Below are 20,214 nucleotides of genomic sequence, written 5' to 3'. Positions count from 1 at the left end.
TCTTATCTAGCTTGTCTTGTCTGCCCGACAAGGTGAGAGGATCAGGGGCATGATTTTAGAGGCTGGGACAGGCCCTTGAAGGTAGGGGGTTGACATACAATCACTGTTGTGCACCTGGCACTCGGGACAGGCCTGGCTCAGGGCGCCGCTTGTGGTGGGGGATGGGAGTCCACTGTGGGCGCAGGGCCCAGACCCAGGCTGACTCAGCCGTGGTCCAGGGGAGGCAGGCTTTGGGCATGCACTCAGGTGGTGGCCACGGGGCTGGGTAGATTCAAGACGCATTTTGGGAAGCAGGACCCCCAGGGCTTGGATGCAGAGGAAGAGGGAAGGTCAAGGTTGGTGCCCATGTCTGGAGAGCATTTGAGATGGTGGGGCCCAGCTTTGAGCTGAGGACACAGGATGGGGAGCAGAAGAAGGTGCTTTGAACTCTGTTTGCATTTAGGGTCCCTTGGGGACACAGTGGGGGACATAATGCTGACCTGTGGCCACGCTGGATGTGCCCTCAGATAGAAGCTTCCCACCCTGTCTGCCTGCTTGTAGGGCGTGTGACCAAGGCAGCATGTGCAAAGCCTGATGGGCACACGAGAGGCCTCACCTGCGGGGGTGTGTCCCAAAGGGGCCACGGCCAGGACGGGCACCAGCTGCGCCCCATCGGCCCCGGGGCGTCGGGGTGATCATACCCACTTTGCAGACAAGGAAACCTCGCCCTGTGCTGACAGGGCAAGTTCTCCACTTTGAGGGGTCCCTTCAGACTTTCGGGGAGCTCAGATTCATGGCCACTCAGGCACCCTGGGAATGCCCCTACGTTGCCATGAAAAGCGTCAGGAAAAGCAGCTGCCAGGTTAAAGGAAGGGGATGACCCACCCGTGGGCCCGCCTTGGGTGCTTCTGGGTGGCACCCACGGCCCCGTGGGGGTAAGGAGCAGCTACTCTGGATGTGTGCCCGCTACCTGCTGGATGGGCTCTCTGGGAGCCCGAGCTCACACTCTAGTCTCCTGGCACGCCGGGAGGAAGCCTGCCTAATTAGCCACCAAGAGCGTTCTGATAGGCAGCCGGCTTGGCAAAGAACAGCCGGCACAAGGGAGCCAGGGCCCTAAATAAACAGAGTCCATCTGGTCAACCTCAGTGGCCCAGCTGGGCAGGCAGGATGCTGGCCTTGCAGCTTCGTCTGCTGTACGTGCCGGGGGGCCGACCCAGGCAGGGGGACAGCCTGGGCAAAGACCCGGAGATGGGACCACATGTCCGTGTGGCCATGTGGCTCCAGCCCAGGAGTCTCACCTGCAATGCCTCACAACTTACAACGGCATGATTACGTTCAGCCTTGACCTTGACCAAGTTGCTGATTTTTTTGGGGGGTGGGGTGGGAAGGGGCAGAGAGAGAGAGAGAGAGAGAGAGACAGAGAGAGAGAATCTCAAGCAGGCTCCCCGGTCAGTGAGGAACCCAACCCAGGGCTTGATCCGACGACCCTGGCATCATAACCTGAGCTAAAATCAAGAGTCGGATGCTCAACCGACTGAGCCACCCAGTCGCCCCTAAGTGGTTGAAATTTTATAGTTGGTGGAGCTGAGTTCCTAACAGAGGGCTTTGGGAAAAGCCAAAGGTTTTCTAAAACATTTCGAATGGGGTGATGGGAGGAAAAAAAAACAAAAACAAAACACATCAGGAATCTTACTGGTCACCTTCCCGGCTCTTCTGTCCTGGGGAGGTGATGTCAGGTGTCTCCGGGGAGGGCAGAGAGGGAAGATTTAAATGTTTCCGGCATTGGGCATCCTTGGGAAGGCTGTAGGCGGACCACCTTGACCCTCAAATACTCCTCGTTGCCCGTAGCCACTGTGCGAGTAAGAACAGAACCAGATCTTCCATGAAGCTCCATGGTTGGGGGGGGGGGTGCTTTTCCCACCATCCTTCATCGTGGAAGGCACCACGGAGGGAAGGGCCTGGAGACAAAAATTACGAGACTAACCTCTGCGCTGTAGCTTGGGTACGTTAGTTAGCACCTAGCCCCTCCCACACTGACCCTGGAACAACTTTCCCCAGGCTGAAGATGCTGTGTTTCCTTGTCAATCTCTTGCCCTCCTCCCTCGTTCCCGCCCTCCCTCATTCCACGCACACATATACCACCTGAGGTAGGCAGAATTCTGAGATGGCCTCCGCTGACCTATGACCCTGGGGAGCTCTGTCTCCTTGAGCGCGGGCGGAGCCTGCAAGACGGATGGGATAGTCACCCCTGTGAGTAGATTATGTTTCGTGGCACAGGAGACGCGAAGAAAGGGAGATTGGGTGAGCCTGCCCTAATCAGGTGACCTCTTAAAGGAGACTCAGCATGGGAGGGATTTGAAGCCTGCGTGGGCCTTGGAGGAGACCCCATGACAAGCTGCTGAGCGTGGCCGCTGGTTAACAGCCAGCCAGAGGGTGGGGGTCAGGGAGGGGGGTCGGTCTGACAGCCGCAAGGAACCGACTTCTGCCAACCACTGTGCAAGTTTGAAAGAGGGGCCTGAGCTCCCGAAGAACGAGGCCCAGCCAACATCCTGATTTCAGCCGTGTGAGGGGACACCCGGTGTCGTGGTGCCCAGACTTCTGACCTTGACCTGCAGGAGCTGGGAGGTAATACATTTGCAGTCTTTTAAGCCACCACGCTTGCCCTACCTTGGTACACAGCAAGAGAAAAATGAAGGTATCGCTCTTTCCCAACCTGGAGGACGTTTTACTTTTCCTCCTTCAACTTCGAAGTGGCAACAGAGCCAACCAACAGTCTTGAAGGGCTGAGGTCGCGGTCAGTGTAGACCCAGGGTTTTGACACGGAAGGATGGAACAGGGGAGCTGACCGCTGTTGGGACATCTTTTGTGGTCTTCTGGGGCCTCCCGAGGCTCTGTTTGGAGGCTGAGGGGCACAGGGCAGGGGCTGCGGGCAGCTTGAACAGAGGTGAGGGACTCTGGAAAATGGAGGAGGAAATACACGCTGCTCTGCCAGCTGGAGGGTTATCTGAAATTCAGAGCTCAAATCTCTAGGAGGGAGAGAGACAAATCGAAAAGCCGCACGAGCTGGCACCAGGCTGGGTTTTCGCAAAGCCGTGTGTCGTGAAGGACGGTCGTAGGGAATGAGGTTGTTCTCATCAGGGAGCAATCGACGCAGCGGGGCCCTGACCGCGATCTTCAGGTCACTGAACTTGGTACACGGGAGACCTGCTTACTCCCGGAGCTGGATGGAACACTTCTGGAAGAAAGCAAACTCCCTGTCCGACAGGTGTTCTACCAGGGGCTGGACAGCAGCTTTCCGAGACAGGGAGAGAATTCACATTTCCTACGGGAGGTTGGATGAGACCGCGGTTTAGTTACATCGAAACTAGAGATACGGATTCACCAGGTCTGGGGTGGACCCTGGGAATCTGTAGTTTTCTTTTGAAAAATCTTAACCAAACGCTGTAGAGGCCTGTTCTCCCCCTCACCCCCAGGAGGGCCCCCCGAACACATCCTCGTCTCGGTCTTCCACACCCGGGAAGGCTTTGCATTGGCTTTGTTTTCAAGTTCTCCCCAAAGCAGCTCCTGAGACAAGGACTTGGGTGGGTGCAGGTAGTTTACTTGGGGGGGGAGTGCCCCCAGGAAGCACGATGAGAGGGGAGGGGAGACCAGGAGGGGGTGAAAGCCAGTAAAAAGTGCACTGGTACACGGGCCACTTCTGCGGGCAGTTGGGGCGCAATCCTGCTGGAGACCCTCGGAGGATCCGCCAGAAGCACGTGTCAGAACCTTCCAGCAGGGAGTGGGGAAGCCATTTATCCGCAGCTCCTGTCCCTCACTGGTTGAGGGCCGCCCTGTACCTTGGAAGCATAAAACCCGACACGGCCCCTGCTGCAAGGAGGGAAAAAAGTATGCTTAGAGAACACGGAGGAGGGAGTGACTCACTCTGGGACAGAGAAGAGAGGGGACGGAGCAGGGGAGGGAGGGAGACTGGAAAGGCCTGGAAAAGATGGCAAAAACCAGATCATGAAGAGGCTTGACTACTCCCTTAAGCGTGACTTTTCCTTTAGAAGTGATAGAGGGTCAACGGAAGCCTTTTTTGCCCCTGGGGAGGGTGACCGAGTGTCACTGCCCATTAAACCCACGTCCTGCCCCTGGGCGTCTAGGCAGAGGCCGGTGATGTGCACTCCTTATCTGACACTCGCCGTCTGGCCCTCATTCCTGTGGCCAGAGACAGAGGACTTGGAAACGGTGGGATCGTCACGTGAAGGCGGCTTTGGGAGGAGTCTGGGCAGGGGGGACACCTGTCTAGCGCCGGACCGTGTCACAAGAGAGAAACACACCCTTGTGTTAAGCCACTGCCATTTGAGGCTTCATTTGTCAGTCTGCTTACCCTAGCTAATACGAGAAGGCAACACGAAAACGAAAAAGTAAAAAATAAACTCGGATGCGGTGTTCACACATGCCGTTCCCAACCACCCTGTGACGTCGGCGCGGAGGTCCCAGCTTTGCAGACGTGACACGGAAGAGCGGAAAAGCGAAGGGATTCACCTGAAGTCAGCGCAGCTGGTGGGTGAAGGAACCGGGGCTCACACCCGGCTGGGTGTGATTCTGGTGTTTTGCACTTCGAGGGCCGGCGGAACCCAAGGTAACTTCTGGCCACGCGCGGATGCGGGGGCTGAATTTAATTAGCTTCGAATTTATTTGAAGGCGTACGGGAACACCTTCGCAAGCTGGGCCTCGAGCCGGGGATTTCACGGCTGTGATGTGTTCGGAGGGGGAGAACATTGCTCACAAAGTGAGTTGGCTGGTTTGGAGTTCAGGAGGCAGAGTAAATAAACAACAGTAAAGCTACGCGTGGACCCGGCCAAACTGTGATGTTTGGGATGGTTGTGGGGGGGGGGGGTGGTGGTGGTGAAGGACCAGGATTTGCTCTTTAGGAAAAGAACGGAGTCTTGGGTCCTGGGAAGGGGAGTCCTGTGCCCTTTGTACACAGCCGCGCCTGCCGGGGGCCTCTCGCTTGATCGCAAACGCTTCCTTGGACAAAACACTAGAGGCTTTAAGTTTCTGGAAACCCGAGGTATGTGAAAACAAGGAGAGGGAACAGTGAGAGCCCTTCACGGCTGCCTGTCTGACTCGCGAGCATTTTTTTCCCCTCTGGCTCGTACCGGACACGCTGTTCCCGATTTTCATTCCTGGGGGACAAAAGGCTTCACATCCCGAAAACACAAATATTTATCTTCTTTCCTCGGCGTATATGCTGAACTTCCTCCCCCAAAGCCCTTGCTCCCGCCGTGGCATGTGAAAGCCGCCCCCTTTTGGGGGGACCCTATCTCTGCTCCTGGAGACTTACCTGTGGCGCGTTTCTGTGGCCCTGCTAATGAGCGGAGGGGTGACACAGAAAAGGTGCCTGTGTTCCTCCGAGGGGTCCACAGAACGGCCATTCAGACGTGCAGCTGAAAGAGCTGTTTCATGGGCCCAGCTGCCGCCCCGGCCAAGAGAGCTGTGTACCCTGAAGTCTGGCCACAGCCCCGTGCATCGGGGAGGGGACCCCGAGCCAGGAGGCTGCCGCTCACGTTTCCCTCGTGCACCTCCAGCAAGGTCACGGGCAGCACCCTGCGCCCCCCTCTCCCCCGCCCCACGGTCACCACCGCGGACCCCACTCCGACCCTCGTCGGTTCACAGGGAAATGGAGCCCGTTCGTCATCTGGTTCTTCTTTTAATTCATTTCTTCATTTGCTCACGGGATCCCTTGTTCCGGACTCGTGCCGGGTCTTGCGGTTCAGCAGTGACTGTTACGTGCAAGGCCCCCCCCCCCCCCCCCCCCCCGCCCCGGCTCCAGTCGGAGGGCACTGGCGGCCAGCGGGGGAGCCGGCTGAGACCCAAATTGGGGAGGCGAGAAGCAGAGCGGTCGCGATGCCCTGCAGTGTCTTTGCAGAAAAGGATCACACGTAAAAGTGGGAGAGGGGAAAGGAACCGGCAGCCTCAGTTGGTGTTTGGGGCTGGGGAGGGCTATGAATGTCAGGAATAAATGAAATGTCAATGGGAAACGGCAAAGGGAAATGGTTTTGGCTTCCTTGTTCTCTAAAACTGGGGCAAAGAGGCAAGAGGCCTGAGTTCCAGGCTGGGCTCCGTCCCTAAACCGGCTGAGTGGCTTCGGGCAAGTCACGGGCTCCTCCGGGCCTCAGTTGCCTCGTCTGACAAATGGGCTGATGCTCTTGGAGATGCTGACCTCACGGGTCTGTCTGGAGAACAAGGAGACGCATAACAGAGTGTGACCGCCGTGACTGGTCAAGATTGTGCGAACATTGAGTGGGGCACTTTTATTTTTTAGTTGTTTAAAGTTTTTATTTATTTTGAGAGAGACGGAGAAAGTGCGAGCAGGGGAGGGGCCGAAAGAGAGAAAGGGGGAGAGAGAGAGAATCCCAAACGGGCAGAGCCCGACGTGGGGCTTGAACTCACGAACCCGTGAGATCATGACCTGAGCTGAAATCAAGAGTCAGATGCTCAACCCACTGGGCCACCCAGGCGCCCTGGTTGTGTCCCCTAAAAAAAAAAAAAGTCTTTACATTTCTTTCTGAGGTGTAACTTACGAAGAGCGAGGCACACGGGTCTGAAATATTGATGATCCCATCCTCTGGAAAGATGAGACGCCTTTGACCCTCGTCTCTACTGCTTCTCACTGCTTCCTCATGTGGTCCCAGTGAGGCAGGCAAGCCAAGAACTACCATTCCCATTGCATAACAAGCTGAGGCTCAGAGAGGTTAAGTTACCAGCTCTAGGTCACACAGCTGTTCAGTAACAGAATGTCAGTTGGCCAAGCCTATGCTCTTCCTACTCTAACCCGTCAACCACTCTCTGTGCCTGCCTCCTAGGGTGGCACCGCGAGTGGGACCTCTCTCTGCAGCGCCAGGGGCCATGCCTGGTTATATTCCTTTCTGTACGAGCCTTTATTTTTGCCTTCTCAGCGCAGATCCCGGGCGGGGCCCGGATGCAGAGATGAATGAACCAATCAGACTCTCACCAGCTCGTGGGTGAGACACACAGTGTAGGGAAGCACGGGGAGGGGGTCCTAACCCTCGAGGAGTCCGGGGGAGGTGATGCCTCTGCCAGGCTACACCCAAGCAAGCGGGGGGTGGGGGTGGGGAGGGGGGCGGCGCTGAGAGCGCCGGCCTGGGGCCCTATTCTGGTGATGATACCCCTCAGCGGTGCGACTTGAGACGAGTCACTTCGTCTCTCTGCTTCTGGCTCTTCTGCAAAATCGGTGTCAGGGTAGGGTTGTCGAGCGAATCCCGTGAGACACTTCCTCTGACCCCGCTCCCCTCATCCACCCTAGGAGGCAGGCACAGAGAGGGGAAGCAACCTGCCCACGGTCACACGGGTGGCAAGCCCCGGGGGCATCTGGCTTCAGGTCTGCGCTCGTAACCGTTCCCTCTCCCGGCCTTGCACACGCGTGTCGGTTTGAGCTACGATCTGGAAAGACTCTGTTAGGCAGAGAGGGGATGGGAGGGAAGGGCGTTCCGGGGGGATGACCCTGCCGGAGAGGCCCGGAGCGGAGCTCTGAGAAGCCAGTTGTCCCTGCGGAGCAGGGAGTGGGCGGAGAGGCAGGGGACAGCCGAGGCAGTGCAGGGGAAGCGTGCTGGAAGCGGGGCAGGTGAGAGGACGGGGGAGGGGGCTGAGGGTGCAGGGCAGGGCCCGGGCCTCAGGCTTCCCCAGGCTCGGAGGGGCGGCTTTGGGTCTGTGCAGGCTCCGGCCCCGTGGCGGAACCGCCCTCCGCCCACCCGAGATTTCCTGAGTTCCAGCTGCCGTTCTAGTTCCTTCGGCAGGCAAAGGAGCCCTTGTGGTCGGAGGGGCCTCTTGAGCCCAGGCCAGGCGTCTCCCTCCCTCTCTGGGCACACACACCTCCATTCAGCCCCGGCCCCGCCCCCCAAAGGGGCTAGGGGCCCGGGCAGCCACCCCCACGCCAGTGGGGGGCCGCCTGGCTGGGAGGCTGGGCAGAGAGGTTGATAAGACCTGGACCCCAGCGGCCCCCACCACTGTGCCGGCTGCTGCCCTCGCTGCCAGAACCATGAGGGCCGTCTCGGGCACCAGCCTCGTGCTGTGTGGCCTCCTGCTGTGGCTCCAGGCCCCGTGCACGCTGGGCCTCGCCCCCCAGTCCAGAGGTGAGGGGGGTCCCTGTGAGCTGGGCCACACTGGCCGACAGCCTGGGGGGGGGGGCGGCTGGGCACTGAGATGAGCAGAGGTTAAACGGGATCCAGGGTGCGCTGGGGTCGGGGGGCAGGGAGGCAGGGGTAGCCGGAGGCTGGCACAGGAGCAGACAGCAATGGTGACATTCACAAGGGTCAGGACAGCGGTGACCCTCAGTCTGCTCTGTTGGGGGATGCGAGCGGGACCTCTCTCTGCGGCCTGAGAGCCTTCGTTGGGGCGTCTCAGCTCCCAGGCCGCCCTCAGGGACCATGCATGGTGCAAAGGCCAGTCTCCCTGAGGACAGAGGCTACACCGAGAGCCAGCTGACGTCTGGAGCCGCACCGAGCCTGGGGCCGCGCCCACGGCTCTGCTGAGTGCCACTCTGGGGTGGCCAGGGCTCCATGCTCCCTTCTCCAGCCATGTCTCGGGGTGGGGTCCTACCTGCTGTTCCATTCCCAGAGCTTTAGCCCTGGGCACTGAATCCTGGAACGCCTAACTCGTCCTGCACAGGTGGGGAAACTGAGGCCGGAGAAGGGAGGACCTGTCTGAGACCACAAAGTGAGATAGCCCCAGAGCCTCCTGGCACCTGATCCTCTACTCTGGGGTGTGGCTAATTCCCTCACCCTCTCTGGGCCTCAGTTTACCCATCTGTAGCCTTAACTAGTGGGGACCAGGAAGAGTCTGCAAGGTCATTTCTAAGGTACCTCAAGGAACTCTGATACCTAGGGCATTGTGGCTGGGGGGCTGGAACAGCCCAGCAGACCTTTCCTTTCTCGATCCTTCCTGCACCCTCACCGGGGAGAAGCTCTGCTTAGTTCAGGGGCGCAGAGGGAAGGGCCTTTGTACCGAGCCTTGCCCAGCTGCAGGCCCAGGCCTGTGACAGCATTAAACAGCGAGCCTTATTCTCCCCCCACCGCCCCCCAGACAAGGCCCGTAAAGGTGTAGTGAGCTGCTCAGGGCTGCAGAACGGCTAAGCCGGGATTCGAACCCTGATCTGCCTCGTTCCAGCCATGCTGCTGCCTCCTGGGGTGTCTGGGAAGACCTGCCTCTCTGGGGATAGGTCTCAGGAACCCACCTGGTCAGGCTGCCAAGATGGCCATGAGGAAACCCTGCTCTATCCCCTGCCCAGGGACACCAGCCAGAAGTTTCCGGGGCTGAGGGAAGCTGGGTCCACTTAGGTGACTGACTTTGATGCTGAGATGAAAGAGGCCAAGCTCATGGGCACTGCGCTGCCCATCCCCCCCCCTCCTCCCCGGGGCTGTGCCCTCCCCCCTCCCCCACCCCCCACTCCCTCCCCGGGAGAAATGCTGCCCTTGCTATGGCAGCCACTTTGGGCTGAAACCTGAGAAGCATGATTTAAAGTCTGTCTTCTTGGGGCGCCTGGGTGGCTCCGGCGGTCGAACATCTGACTTCGGCTCAGGTCATGATCTCACAGTTCGTGGGTTCGAGCCCTGCATCCAGCTCTGTGCTGGCAGTTCGGAGCCTGGAGCCTGCTTCGGATTCTGTGTCTCCCTCTCTCTCCGCTCCTCCCCCACTTGTGCACGGTTTCTCTCTCTCTCTCTCTCTCAAATATAAATAAACATTAAAAAATTTTGAAACAATTTAAAGGCTGCTTTCTCCTTCGCTCCCCGCTGGACACCTGCTTCGTGCCCTACACGCACTCCTGCTTGGGCCCCCGAAGGATCCGGTAAAGAGGGGATTGTCAGCTCATTGTACAGACTCATTGTACAGAGGAAACTGAGCTCAGGCAGGGGAAGTGAGTTCCCGGGGGCCGAGATCTGAGCCTCTGTCTTTCCCACGGGGCTGAGCGGTGGGGCCTTTGGCAAATGGCCTGCCGGGCCGTCCACACACTGACAGAAGGCTGGCCCAGGTTCAATCTACACTGCCTAGGGCCTCGAGTCTCGGTCGAAGTAGCCCCTGACCTCGGCCCCCTGCCCTCTGCCTCCCCCCTCCTGCCCCCTCGCAGGGCACCTCTGCCGGACCCGGCCCGCCGACCTGGTGTTTGTGGTGGACAGCTCGCGCAGCGTGAGGCCCGTGGAGTTCGAGAAGGTGAAGGTGTTCTTGTCCCAGGTCATCGAGTCACTGGATGTGGGGCCCAACGCCACCCGGGTGGGTGTGGTCAACTACGCCAGCGCCGTGAAGCAGGAGTTTCCCCTGCGGGCCCACGGCTCCAAGGCCGCGCTGCTGCGGGCCGTTCGCGGCATCCGGCCGCTGTCCACGGGGACCATGACCGGTCTGGCCATCCAGTTCGCCATCACCAAAGCCTTCAGTGACGCCGAGGGGGGCCGTGCCAGGTCCCCCGACATCAGCAAGGTACGTGCCCGCCCCTCCCCGCCGGCGTCTTGTGTGCTGAGAACGTCACCTGCGTGATTCTCAGAGCACCTGACGGGCTGGCCTTCTTACGGTTGTGGATTAGACCCGCCTAAGCTAAGTGGCGGAGCTGAGATTTGAACCCACTCTATCCACCCTCTGACCCCAGGACCCCGATCTGGCGAGCACTTGATTATCGCAGTTTCGCTGACCTTGGCTCCCCAAGGCAGAATGAGGCAGTCCGGATGCTTCCGTGGTGGACCCTTTTTGGATTGAAGCCCCCACTCCGCCACACTGGCCGTGCCACCCTGAGCAATCTATACCTCAGTGTCCCTTACCTATGAAAGAGGAGTAACATAACTCCTCCCCAAGGGGCCGTCGGGAGGCCTCTGGGTTCATAGCCCAAAGCGCTCAGAATAGCACCTGGCAGCAACAGGCCCCGTGTCCGTGTTAGCTCATTCTTAAAAATGATTTATTTATTTATTTTTCAGAGACAGAGAGAGAGAGAGAGAGGGCAGGGGCAGAGAGAGACAGAGAATCCCAAGCAGGCTCTGAACTATCAGCACAGAGCCCAACATGGGGCTCGATCCCGCGAACTATGAGTTCATGACCGGAGCCGAGATCAAGAGTCAGATGCTTAACCGACTGAGCCACCCAGGCACCCCAGCTTATTTTTTTATTTAAAGCCTTCGAGGGCAGGGGTTCAGAAAAATGACACGACGTGCCACAAGCTGACGTCAGGAAGGGCTCTGAGCAGGGTGTGTGGAGGGGCTGCACAGACCTGGTGCCCACGGTGTAATTTTCCAGGGCTCCGTCCGGGGCCTGTGAGGCCGGTCAGGTGTTCTCTCCTCCCACAGGCTCCCGCGCCTCCCTTTCAGAGCCCTCGATGGCCCCCAGGAGTCACCGCTTATCTGCCCAGGCCCCCAGCCCCAGGGGATGTACTTCTTATCCCCATGGAGCACACGCCTGACATATGAGTGCCGAGTGAATGCAGTCCTGCTTGGGGGCGGGGTCCTCATTTTTACAGATGAGGACACTGAGGCACGGGGTTGGGGTGGGGGGGGCTTAAGCATCCTGCCCAGTTAATAAGAGGTAGGAATGTTTACAGACAACAGCGTGTAATCCCGGCCATGACAGGCCTCAAAGAGCTGGTCTATGAGGCGGCCTGTTGGTCGTACCTCGTGAGGGCCATTTACAAACTCCGACAGGAAGTTGACGGTCACGATCACAGGGAGGATGTGGTGGCCTGGGGTGATCCTGATGGAGAGACGTGGTGAAGGGGATGGTGGTGACATCTGTGGCTGTCACACCTCTAGTGAACGGTGTCAGCCCAGGGTGGACAAGCGGGGGGGAGAGAGATCCATCGGGTCTGGGTGAGTGGGTAGCCAGCCTGGAATTCACCTGTGGGAAGCCCCGACAAGGTGGGTTCACGGTCGCAAGGCTGGACTGATGGGGGGCGGGGGGAATGGGACAGGCTGGGGCAGCGGACGGTCATAGCTAGGTCAGTCTAGGCCTCTGGGGGAAGGGATGGTTCGAGACCACTCCCAGGGGTTCCACGGGAGGGATACGGAAAATAATAGTTCCCCTTCCTGGCTTCTTACCATGAATCATCTCACCGGGAAGGTGAGCTGCATTTCCAGCCCAGGCCTGCCTTAAGCACCACACTACAGGCCAGGGGTTCGGGCCCCGGGGCCAAGGGTGGGGACCCGGAAATCAGAAGCAGGCCCAGGTCAGAAGCAGAGAAGCAGCCAGCAGGGCTAGATTCCGGGCCCCAGACTCGAGCAGAGCTGGGGGTGGCCAGGGCTGGGACCGGCCCCGGGGTCCCCTCTGTCTCCCTTCCCAGGGTACAAACAGAGGAGCGTTGTGGGAGGGGAGCAGTGTTTTCCCCCACGGAAAGGGCAGGTAGCATCCTGGGGAACGGAGGGAGGTTTAAAGGCCCCTTCCCAGGGCCTAGAGGGGAAAGGTGGCCAGACTGCAGGCCGAGCCGCCGTTCGCTAGCCTCGCTCGCCCTCTGGTGGCCAACGGGCAGAACTGCATGGTGTCGGGCACACTTCAACTGCAGGGTTCTCAAGAGGTCCCAGTCTGAGGAGGGAGGCAGGGTCCTGCCCTCAGATGATCACAGAGGTGTCTGCCTGAAGGGGGAGAGATCCAGAGGCCCCAGTCAGAGGGGAGAACACTTCAGCCGGGTCTTTCAGTCGGAGGAAACCTCTCTCCTCTTCTGCTAGCCAGGTCCTCCTCCCTGGGGCAAGACCGTGGCGGGGAGTCAGACCCACCTGCAGTTGACTAGCTGTGTGACCTGGGCAAGGCTGGGCAGGCCTCTGGGGCCTCTGTGTCCTCCTCTGCTAGTGATCTCGGGGGCTTACTGGAGGGCCCAGCCCAGCCCAGGGCGGGAGGAAGACCTCTCACGCGCCCTGCGTGTCGCAGGTGGTCATCGTGGTGACGGACGGGAGGCCCCAGGACAGCGTGCGGGACGTGTCTGCACGGGCCCGGGCCAGAGGCATTGAGCTGTTCGCCATCGGCGTGGGCCGCGTGGACAAGGCCACGCTGCGGCAGATCGCCAGCGAGCCGCAGGACGAGCACGTCGACTACGTGGAGAGCTACAGCGTCATCGAAAAGCTGTCCAAGAAGTTCCAGGAGGCCTTCTGCGGTGCGCGGGGCTGGGAGGGGCTGGACGGGGCTGGACGAGGATAGGGGGCTTCCGGGGAAGCAAGGGGCGGGGCAGGGATGGGGGTGTGGAGGCGGGGCCATAACGGAGGCGTGGCTGGGTGGGGCATGGGCGTGGCTAAGAGCATCGGGGAGGGGCTGGACAGCGGGATTGAGTCCAGGTGGGGGGGGGGGGGGCGGGTCAGGGCGGGGTCGGACGGGGATGGACAGAGCCAAGGCTGAGCGGCGGGGCAGCCAGGGCAGGGGGCGGGGCGGTGTGGGGGCGTGGCTGGAGAGTCAATACGGGAGGGGCTGGACCAGACGGGGATCAGAGAGTCCGCATAGGGGTGGCCAGTGGTTCGGGTCCTGGACGGAGGGCCTGGGGCTTGGACCTCACCTAGTTGGGGGGCCTCAGTTTCTCTGGGTGTGTGAAGGGCCATCCTGGCCGAGATGTCCAAGGCCCTGTGACTATGAGATTCTGAGTCTCCTCCTGTCCCCACAGTGGTGTCAGACCTGTGTGTCACAGGAGACCACGACTGTGAGCAGGTGTGCCTCAGCTCCCCGGGCTCCTACACCTGCGCCTGTCGGGAGGGCTTCACCTTGAACAGTGATGGCAAGACCTGCAACGGTCAGTGGGCTGGAGGCAGGCAAGCCCCGGGGGAGGGTGGGGAGGGCAGGGGCTGGGGCTTGGCCACCCTCTCAGTAGCCCTTCGGAGCCTCCTCTCTGCCCTTTGTTCCTGGACCAATCTGCGAAGGCGAGCGATGCCTTCCAGAACTTGGGGTCTGCAGAAAGTTATCTTCTGACTGTGGCCCTCTTTCTGTCGCGGTGGGTGGCGGGTTTAGTAATGGTGGAAGGAGTTACAGAGTCTTGAGTTCAAATCTTGGTGCCGCGACTTTTGGAGCTGCAGTTTGCAATGCTACGTGAGACAAGGCCAGGAGCCTTGGCTTTCTAGAGGGAGTTCTGAGGACGCGATGGGACGGGATAATGCCCGGGACAGAGCTTGGTGCGTGAGGGGTACCCGACCCAGCGGTCGGGAGGAACAAGCGGTCCCTAAGCTTCGCCTCCTCTCCTTTCTGCCCTTCCCAGTATGCAACGGCCGTGGTGGCAGTTCGGCCACTGACTTGGTCTTCCTCATCGATGGATCCAAAAGCGTGCGGCCGGAGAACTTTGAGCTGGTGAAGAAGTTCATCAATCAGATCGTGGACACGCTGGACGTGTCGGACAAACTGGCCCAAGTGGGGCTGGTGCAGTACTCCAGCTCCGTCCGCCAGGAGTTCCCGCTGGGCCGTTTCCACACGAAGAAGGACATTAAGGCGGCTGTGCGGAACATGTCTTACATGGAGAAGGGCACCATGACCGGGGCTGCCCTCAAGTACCTCATTGACAATTCCTTCACCGTGTCCAGCGGGGCGAGGCCCGGTGCCCAGAAGGTGGGCATCGTCTTCACTGACGGCCGGAGCCAGGACTACATTAATGATGCTGCCAAGAAGGCCAAGGACCTTGGTAGGTGCTGCCTGGGCCCTGAACACCACTGATGGCCAGGAGGACAAATATGGAACAGCTCGACTGTAGTTTGTCTGTTCTGCTCGCTGCCCTCAACCCAGGTTCAACGTGAACGAGCGGGGATCGGTTTGCTCAACTCTTTCTTTCTTTCTTTCTTTCTTTCTTTCTTTCTTTCTTTCTTTCTTTCTTTCTCTTTCTTTCTTTCTTTCTTTCTTTCTTTCTTTCTTTTAATGTTTATTCATTTTTGAGAGACAGAGAGAGAGAGAGAGAGAGAGAGCGTGAGCGGGGGTGGGGCAGAGAGAGAGGGAGACAGAATCCGAGCTGTCAGCACAGAGCCTGACGTGGGGCTCGAACTCACAAACCGCGAGGTCATGACCCGAGCCGAAGTCGGACGCTTAACCCACTGAGCCACCCAGGCGCCCCTACCTCTTTCTTATACTGATGAGAAAACGGAGGTCCCAGAAAAGCAAGCAGCTTGTTCTGATGGTCCTTATGTAGGTGGGGCTGGGAAATTTTCCAGCTGAATGTTCCCAAGGACACACCAACTGTTGGAAGGTAGCCCCACTTTGGGACAAGCCTGAGTCTCAGTTTTATCGCCGATTTAATGAGAGTGATAATAGCCACCAGGTGGACACTTGTGGGGCGTATGCACTTATAAAGCTCCCAGTACAGGGAATCAGTGCAGGTCTGACAGGTAGCAGAATCTCAACGGATGTTGTCTTTGTCCCGCAATTCCTACCGGCCTCTGTGCCTGCAATTCCAGAAGCTGCCACCAGGAGGTGTCTGTGTTGATTGCGCGGGCATTCCCCAGCAGGCTCAGCCGTGGCTGCTCCGTCCCCCAAGGCCACTGCCACTCATCCTGTTCCTCTCGGCAGGCTTTAAGATGTTTGCTGTGGGTGTGGGCAATGCCGTGGAGGACGAGCTGAGGGAAATCGCCTCAGAGCCCGTGGCCGAACACTACTTCTACACGGCTGACTTCAAGACCATCAACCAGATCGGCAAGAAGTTGCAGAAGAAGATCTGTGTGGGTTAGTGAGGCCAGAGATGGCACTGATGGGCGGGGCGGGGGGCGGGGCGCCCAGGGGGAGATCGTGGAGCCATCCTGGAACCAGCTACGCGTGGCGACCGTCAGCAGGGGCCGGGGGGGCGGGGCACCAAGAATTGGCAGGACCACGAGGAAGGCTGGTCGGTCTCACTTCGGCAACCAGCAGACATATTTTGATCCTACTTGGTAGGATATGATCATCCCCATTTGACGGACAGGAAAGCCAAGCCCGGGGGCGGGGGGGGGGGGGTGGGGTGGGGTGGGGTGGGGGGTGGGGGGGGGCAATCGTGAATAACCGGAAGAGCTAGGAGTTGAACCCAGCTACCTCCTCTGATCCTCCCATGGTAGAGGATATGGTTTCCAGAGTCATGTTTGCTCTGACTCTAGCTAGCTGTTGGGCCATGGACAAGTTGTTTCACTTCCCGGGCTCTTCGTTTGTGAAATGGGACTCATGCTTTCAAACCTCAAGTGTTGGGCGAAGTCGCCAAGGGGATATAGAGGCTCCCAGGGGCAGTGTCCTGCACATAGTAGGTGACCAGCGTGGAGGTGTTATTGGTGGAGGTTTTCCTCAGGGCTCTGAGGGACTGGGGAGACGTTCAGGGTCACTCCTGGGAGTTCGGCCTCAGAACCCTACACGCCTCTCTGTCTTCTCAGATCTCTCGGAGCCCACACTCCCCCAAGACTCCCTTGTCCTGGCCCTGGGTCGTGTCTGCCCTGCGCCCCCCTGCCTCGCCACCACTCACCACCACCCCCCCTTCTCTCCCCCTACTTCCCGTCCACTCCAGAGGAAGACCCGTGTGCCTGCGAGTCCCTTGTGAAATTCCAGACCACGGTGGAGGGGTTGCTGCAGGCTCTGACCAGGAAACATATCCTTTCCCAGAGGCCACTGCAGGGGGCAGGGGGGTGGGGCAGGGCACTGCCGGGAGGGGAGAGGGGGCCTCACCCCTGTGTAAGGGGTGGTGGCGATGGCTCCGCCTAGCCTGCCTCCTTCTGGAGCCGGGCTGGACTCTGGCCAGATGGGCTGGCACCAGCTTTGGGACGGCTCCTGTCAGAAGCAGAGGCTCCTAGAAGGTCAACAGAGAAACTGAGGCAGAAACCAAGCTCTGGAGACTAGACATGCATACAGAGTCCTAGCCTTCCTCGGGAAAGCATGGTACTTGGGGACTCCCCATTTCTCAGGTTTTCTGTGACACAACTACCACCGGTCTTGGCTCAGATAGGGCCAGGCCGGGAACAGCTCCCCCTGCTCGGTCAGGGTGAAGTGGGATCCCGGATGGGGGGCCCAGTAGGCCTAAAGCTACAGGAAGCGAGGTCCCGAGTGTAGACACCACAGCCGTCACTGCCCCGCGCTGGTCAGCCTGTGTCTCTCCTTAACCCCGAGTCCACTGGAAGCTGTGAGTAAGCGGCTGGCCGTCCTGGAGAACAGAGTCGTCTAAGGCTGCCTGTCCCCGCCACGGCCTCTGTGTCTGCCCCCCCGCCCACCCCAAGCACAGCCCGCGGAGTCCTGCGTGTGTCCCTAGAGCCCGGGTTTAGTTTAGCTTTGCTGTTTCAGTGAGGGGGGGTTTGGGAGGGACAGGCCTTGAGGGCACCGGGCCTCCCCCTCCTCCACCAGCCCTGCTGGGTGTGTGTGTGTGTATGTGTGTGTGTGTGTGTGTGTGTGTGTCTGTGGACCTGAGGGCGGGTGCGTATCTGGAGCAGGGATGCGTGTGTGTTATGAGCGAGAACACAGGGGTGAGTGTGAGAGGGACTGGGTTTGCATTTTTTGTTTTTCCAATCCAAAGCTTAATATATTCCTATTTTTTTTAGTTAACCCTTTCTTGACTGCGAGTGCTGTGAATCTCTTTTCTGAGTTTTCGACTCCCTCCTGAAGAACAATTAAATATGACTTAAGTTAAGCCCTGAACGAGGCCAGGGGCGGCGTGGTCATTTGGGGAGCGGGACAAAGGAGTGGCGAGGGTGGCCGGGTGAGGGGGGCCCGTTGCGGGGTGGCCACAGTGGCGGTAACAGTGGTGGAGGCGGCCGTGTTCGTCCTGCCTACACAGGGTCTCGCTTCGTCCTCCAGCAGCCATGCCCGGAACGGACTTGAGTCACTCCCATGGCACAGATGGGAAAGCTGTGTCACTGGGAGACCGTCAGCCGAGCGTCAGTTGGAGGGATAGGACTTGAATCTAGGACTGCAAGACCTCAAAGAGAAAGAAGAACGATGGCACCAGATGGGTTCATTCATTCATTCATTCATTCATTCATGCAGACTGCAAACACAGAGCACATGCCCATGTCAGGCAGTGGGGAGATGGGGGCCTGGGAGACAGACACAGTCCCTGCCCCTCAGGGACTTACAGTTGAGTAGAGCGCCCTGTCACCCTCAGGGCGCTGGAGAAAGAGTGGGTTTAGGTTGTACCAGGAGCCCATGGGCTGAGTGTGTGTGTGTGTGTGTGTGTGTGTGTGTGTGTGTGTGAGTTAGAGATGGCGGGAGGGTCCCAGCTGCGCCGGGGTGGCCCTGGGTGCCCCCTGTCCCCCCACACCCATGTTGGAGTCCTCTTTGGGGTCTCCTTGTACTTCAACAGCTTTGCCTCTGTCCCCAGCATGGGCAGTGACACCCCCCGCCTCAGGGACAGCACAGGAGAAAGACTCCCTTCTTCCACGTGCCCCTACAGCTCTGCCCGGATCTGTCGGCCTCTCCCAGGTCCCTCTGGAGCCATGCTCCATCCCCCACCCCATGCAATCTCAACCCCTTGTCTCCCAGAGGGGGAGCTCGGGTGACTTTCGGGACCCATTCCTGTGTAATGGCCCAATTTTGGTGTTACTGCTCGATTCACACTTGAGAGCACGTAAAAGGCTCTTATGAGACTCAGGCCATCCTGAGCGGTCTTCCTGAGAGGCGGTTCAAGCAGGCAGAACTACACCACCACACCCCCAACACTTAGTGGCTTACGACCACCTGCTATTGGTGTGGTCCTGTGGGTTGGCTGGGCTCAGCTGGGTGGTTCTCCTGCTCCCCCTGGTGGTGACTGGGGCCACCCTCCTTTGGGTCTCGACCAGGCTGCGGCCTCCAGCACGGCCCGCTCACCTGTGCCGGGCCCACTCTGGTGACCGCTGCCCGGGGAGGCCCGGCTGCGAGGCTGGGCCTCTCTCTCGGTCTCTCTCCACGTAGTCTCAGGGCCTTGCCTTTGCCCACAGTCTGTCCAGCAGGAGAACGCAGCTTCTTACGTGGCAGCTCAGGGCTTCCAAAAGCTTTTTAGGTTTATGGCCCCACTTTGGCACTGTGTGACTTTGGAGGCACTTTTTTTTTTTTAATGTTTATTTATTTTTGAGAGAGAGAGAGAGAGACAGAGCGTGAGCACAGGAGGGGCGGAGTGGGAGACACAGAATCCGAAGCAGGCTCCAGGCTCCGAGCTGTCAGCACAGAGCCCGATGCGGGGTTTGAACTCACAAACTGTGAGATCATGACCTGAGCCGAAGTCAGACGCTCAACTGACTGAGCCACCAGCACTTTTTTGATTGAAGCAGTTTCAGGCCAGCCCAAATGCAGGGGGACAGGGGGAGGCACATGTCATTTCTCCATGGGGAGAGAGCAGGGAAGAATTTGTGGCCACCTGCAATCCATAGCAGGGTCACATTCTCTGGCGCCCTCCTCGGGCTCCATTCCCTGCCTTGGCCATTCACAGGACACCCAGGAAACCCTCTCATCAACGTTAGACACGGCTGAGCCCGTTTCTGTTCCATGCAATGCGAGAGAGCCCTGACTCAGCTGATCATTCACCTCTGTCTCCTACCCACGGGGTGGTCTTGTGTCCTGGGCTCACTCTTCAGTTCCAGGACCACCCTGGGCTCCGGGCCTGCGCCTCAGCTGCCTGGCAACTTGGCAGGGCCCTTCGCCCCTCTGGGTCCCCCGTCCACATCCAAGGAGAAGGAAGCCGGTGTCGCCTCGCGGGCGCTGCAAGGTGGAAATGAGAAGATGCATGGAGAGCACCCAGAACAGTGCCCACTCACCCCTTGCATCCAGAGTGCCTCCAGGGGGTGGTTCCCTGGCCTCAGGGACACATCCAAACCTGCCAGGTCCTGAGCACCTGCCTTGTTCCCATCTGGCACCCATGTTCCTCAAAACACTGCAGCCACTTGGCCTCCAGTGGCGGTGCCACCTGGGACACCCGTTCCCTGCTGGGAGACGGCCCCAGAGCGCACACGATGGCTCCGGCCCAGCTGTGTCACATTAATGGGTACCCATCCTCCAGCTCCGCCAGGGGGCAAAGACAAGGACAGCCTTGCCTCTGGCCTGAGTGCTCCAGGGCTCAGGGAGGTGAGGTGTGGAGGGTGGGGTGAGCGTGCAAGGCCCTGGGGACAGCCAGCCAGCTCCCTCCTTTAGTTCTGCAGCAAGCGATTGCCCAGCCCCCACACCAGGCCCTCTTCCAGGCCCCAGGGGTAGAACGGAGCCCAGAAACAGACACCAGTCCCTGCGCTCCTGGGCCCTGGGCCGACATTCCAGCCTCACGGTATTTCTCCCTCTATGAGCCTGGACAAGCCATCCCATCTCCCCGTGAGCCTTAGCTCCTCATCTGTTACACGGAGA

The 20,214-nt window shown here is 59.3% G+C and overlaps 1 protein-coding gene across 1 annotated transcript; it reads left to right on the top strand.

Annotated features, from left to right (window-relative positions):
- The first annotated feature begins 8,003 nt into the window (after positions 1-8,003).
- MATN1 (matrilin 1) lies at positions 8,004-17,539 on the top strand. Its single transcript, XM_042951648.1, has 8 exons — positions 8,004-8,117; positions 10,109-10,455; positions 12,877-13,099; positions 13,598-13,723; positions 14,183-14,599; positions 15,475-15,627; positions 16,430-16,510; positions 17,031-17,539. The coding sequence occupies exons 1-8, from the start codon at positions 8,024-8,026 to the stop codon at positions 17,078-17,080; spliced, it is 1,491 nt and encodes a 496-aa protein (XP_042807582.1). The 5' UTR covers positions 8,004-8,023; the 3' UTR covers positions 17,081-17,539.
- The last annotated feature ends 2,675 nt before the right edge of the window (positions 17,540-20,214 follow it).

The sequence above is a fragment of the Panthera leo genome, chromosome C1, assembly GCF_018350215.1.
Source record: "Panthera leo isolate Ple1 chromosome C1, P.leo_Ple1_pat1.1, whole genome shotgun sequence".
NCBI lineage: Eukaryota > Metazoa > Chordata > Mammalia > Carnivora > Felidae > Panthera > Panthera leo.
The sequence above is the reverse complement of the archived record's forward strand: the minus strand, read 5'-3'. Positions and strand labels throughout refer to the sequence as shown.

Excerpts from the sequence above, each read along its gene's own strand:
- MATN1 (XM_042951648.1), top strand. The coding sequence starts at position 8,024 with ATGAGGGCCGTCTCGGGCACCAGCCTCGTGCTGTGTGGCCTCCTGCTG. Across the intron at positions 8,118-10,108 it reads CCTCGCCCCCCAGTCCAGAG|GGCACCTCTGCCGGACCCGG; the intron begins GTGAGGGGGGTC and ends GCCCCCTCGCAG. Across the intron at positions 13,724-14,182 it reads TGATGGCAAGACCTGCAACG|TATGCAACGGCCGTGGTGGC; the intron begins GTCAGTGGGCTG and ends TGCCCTTCCCAG.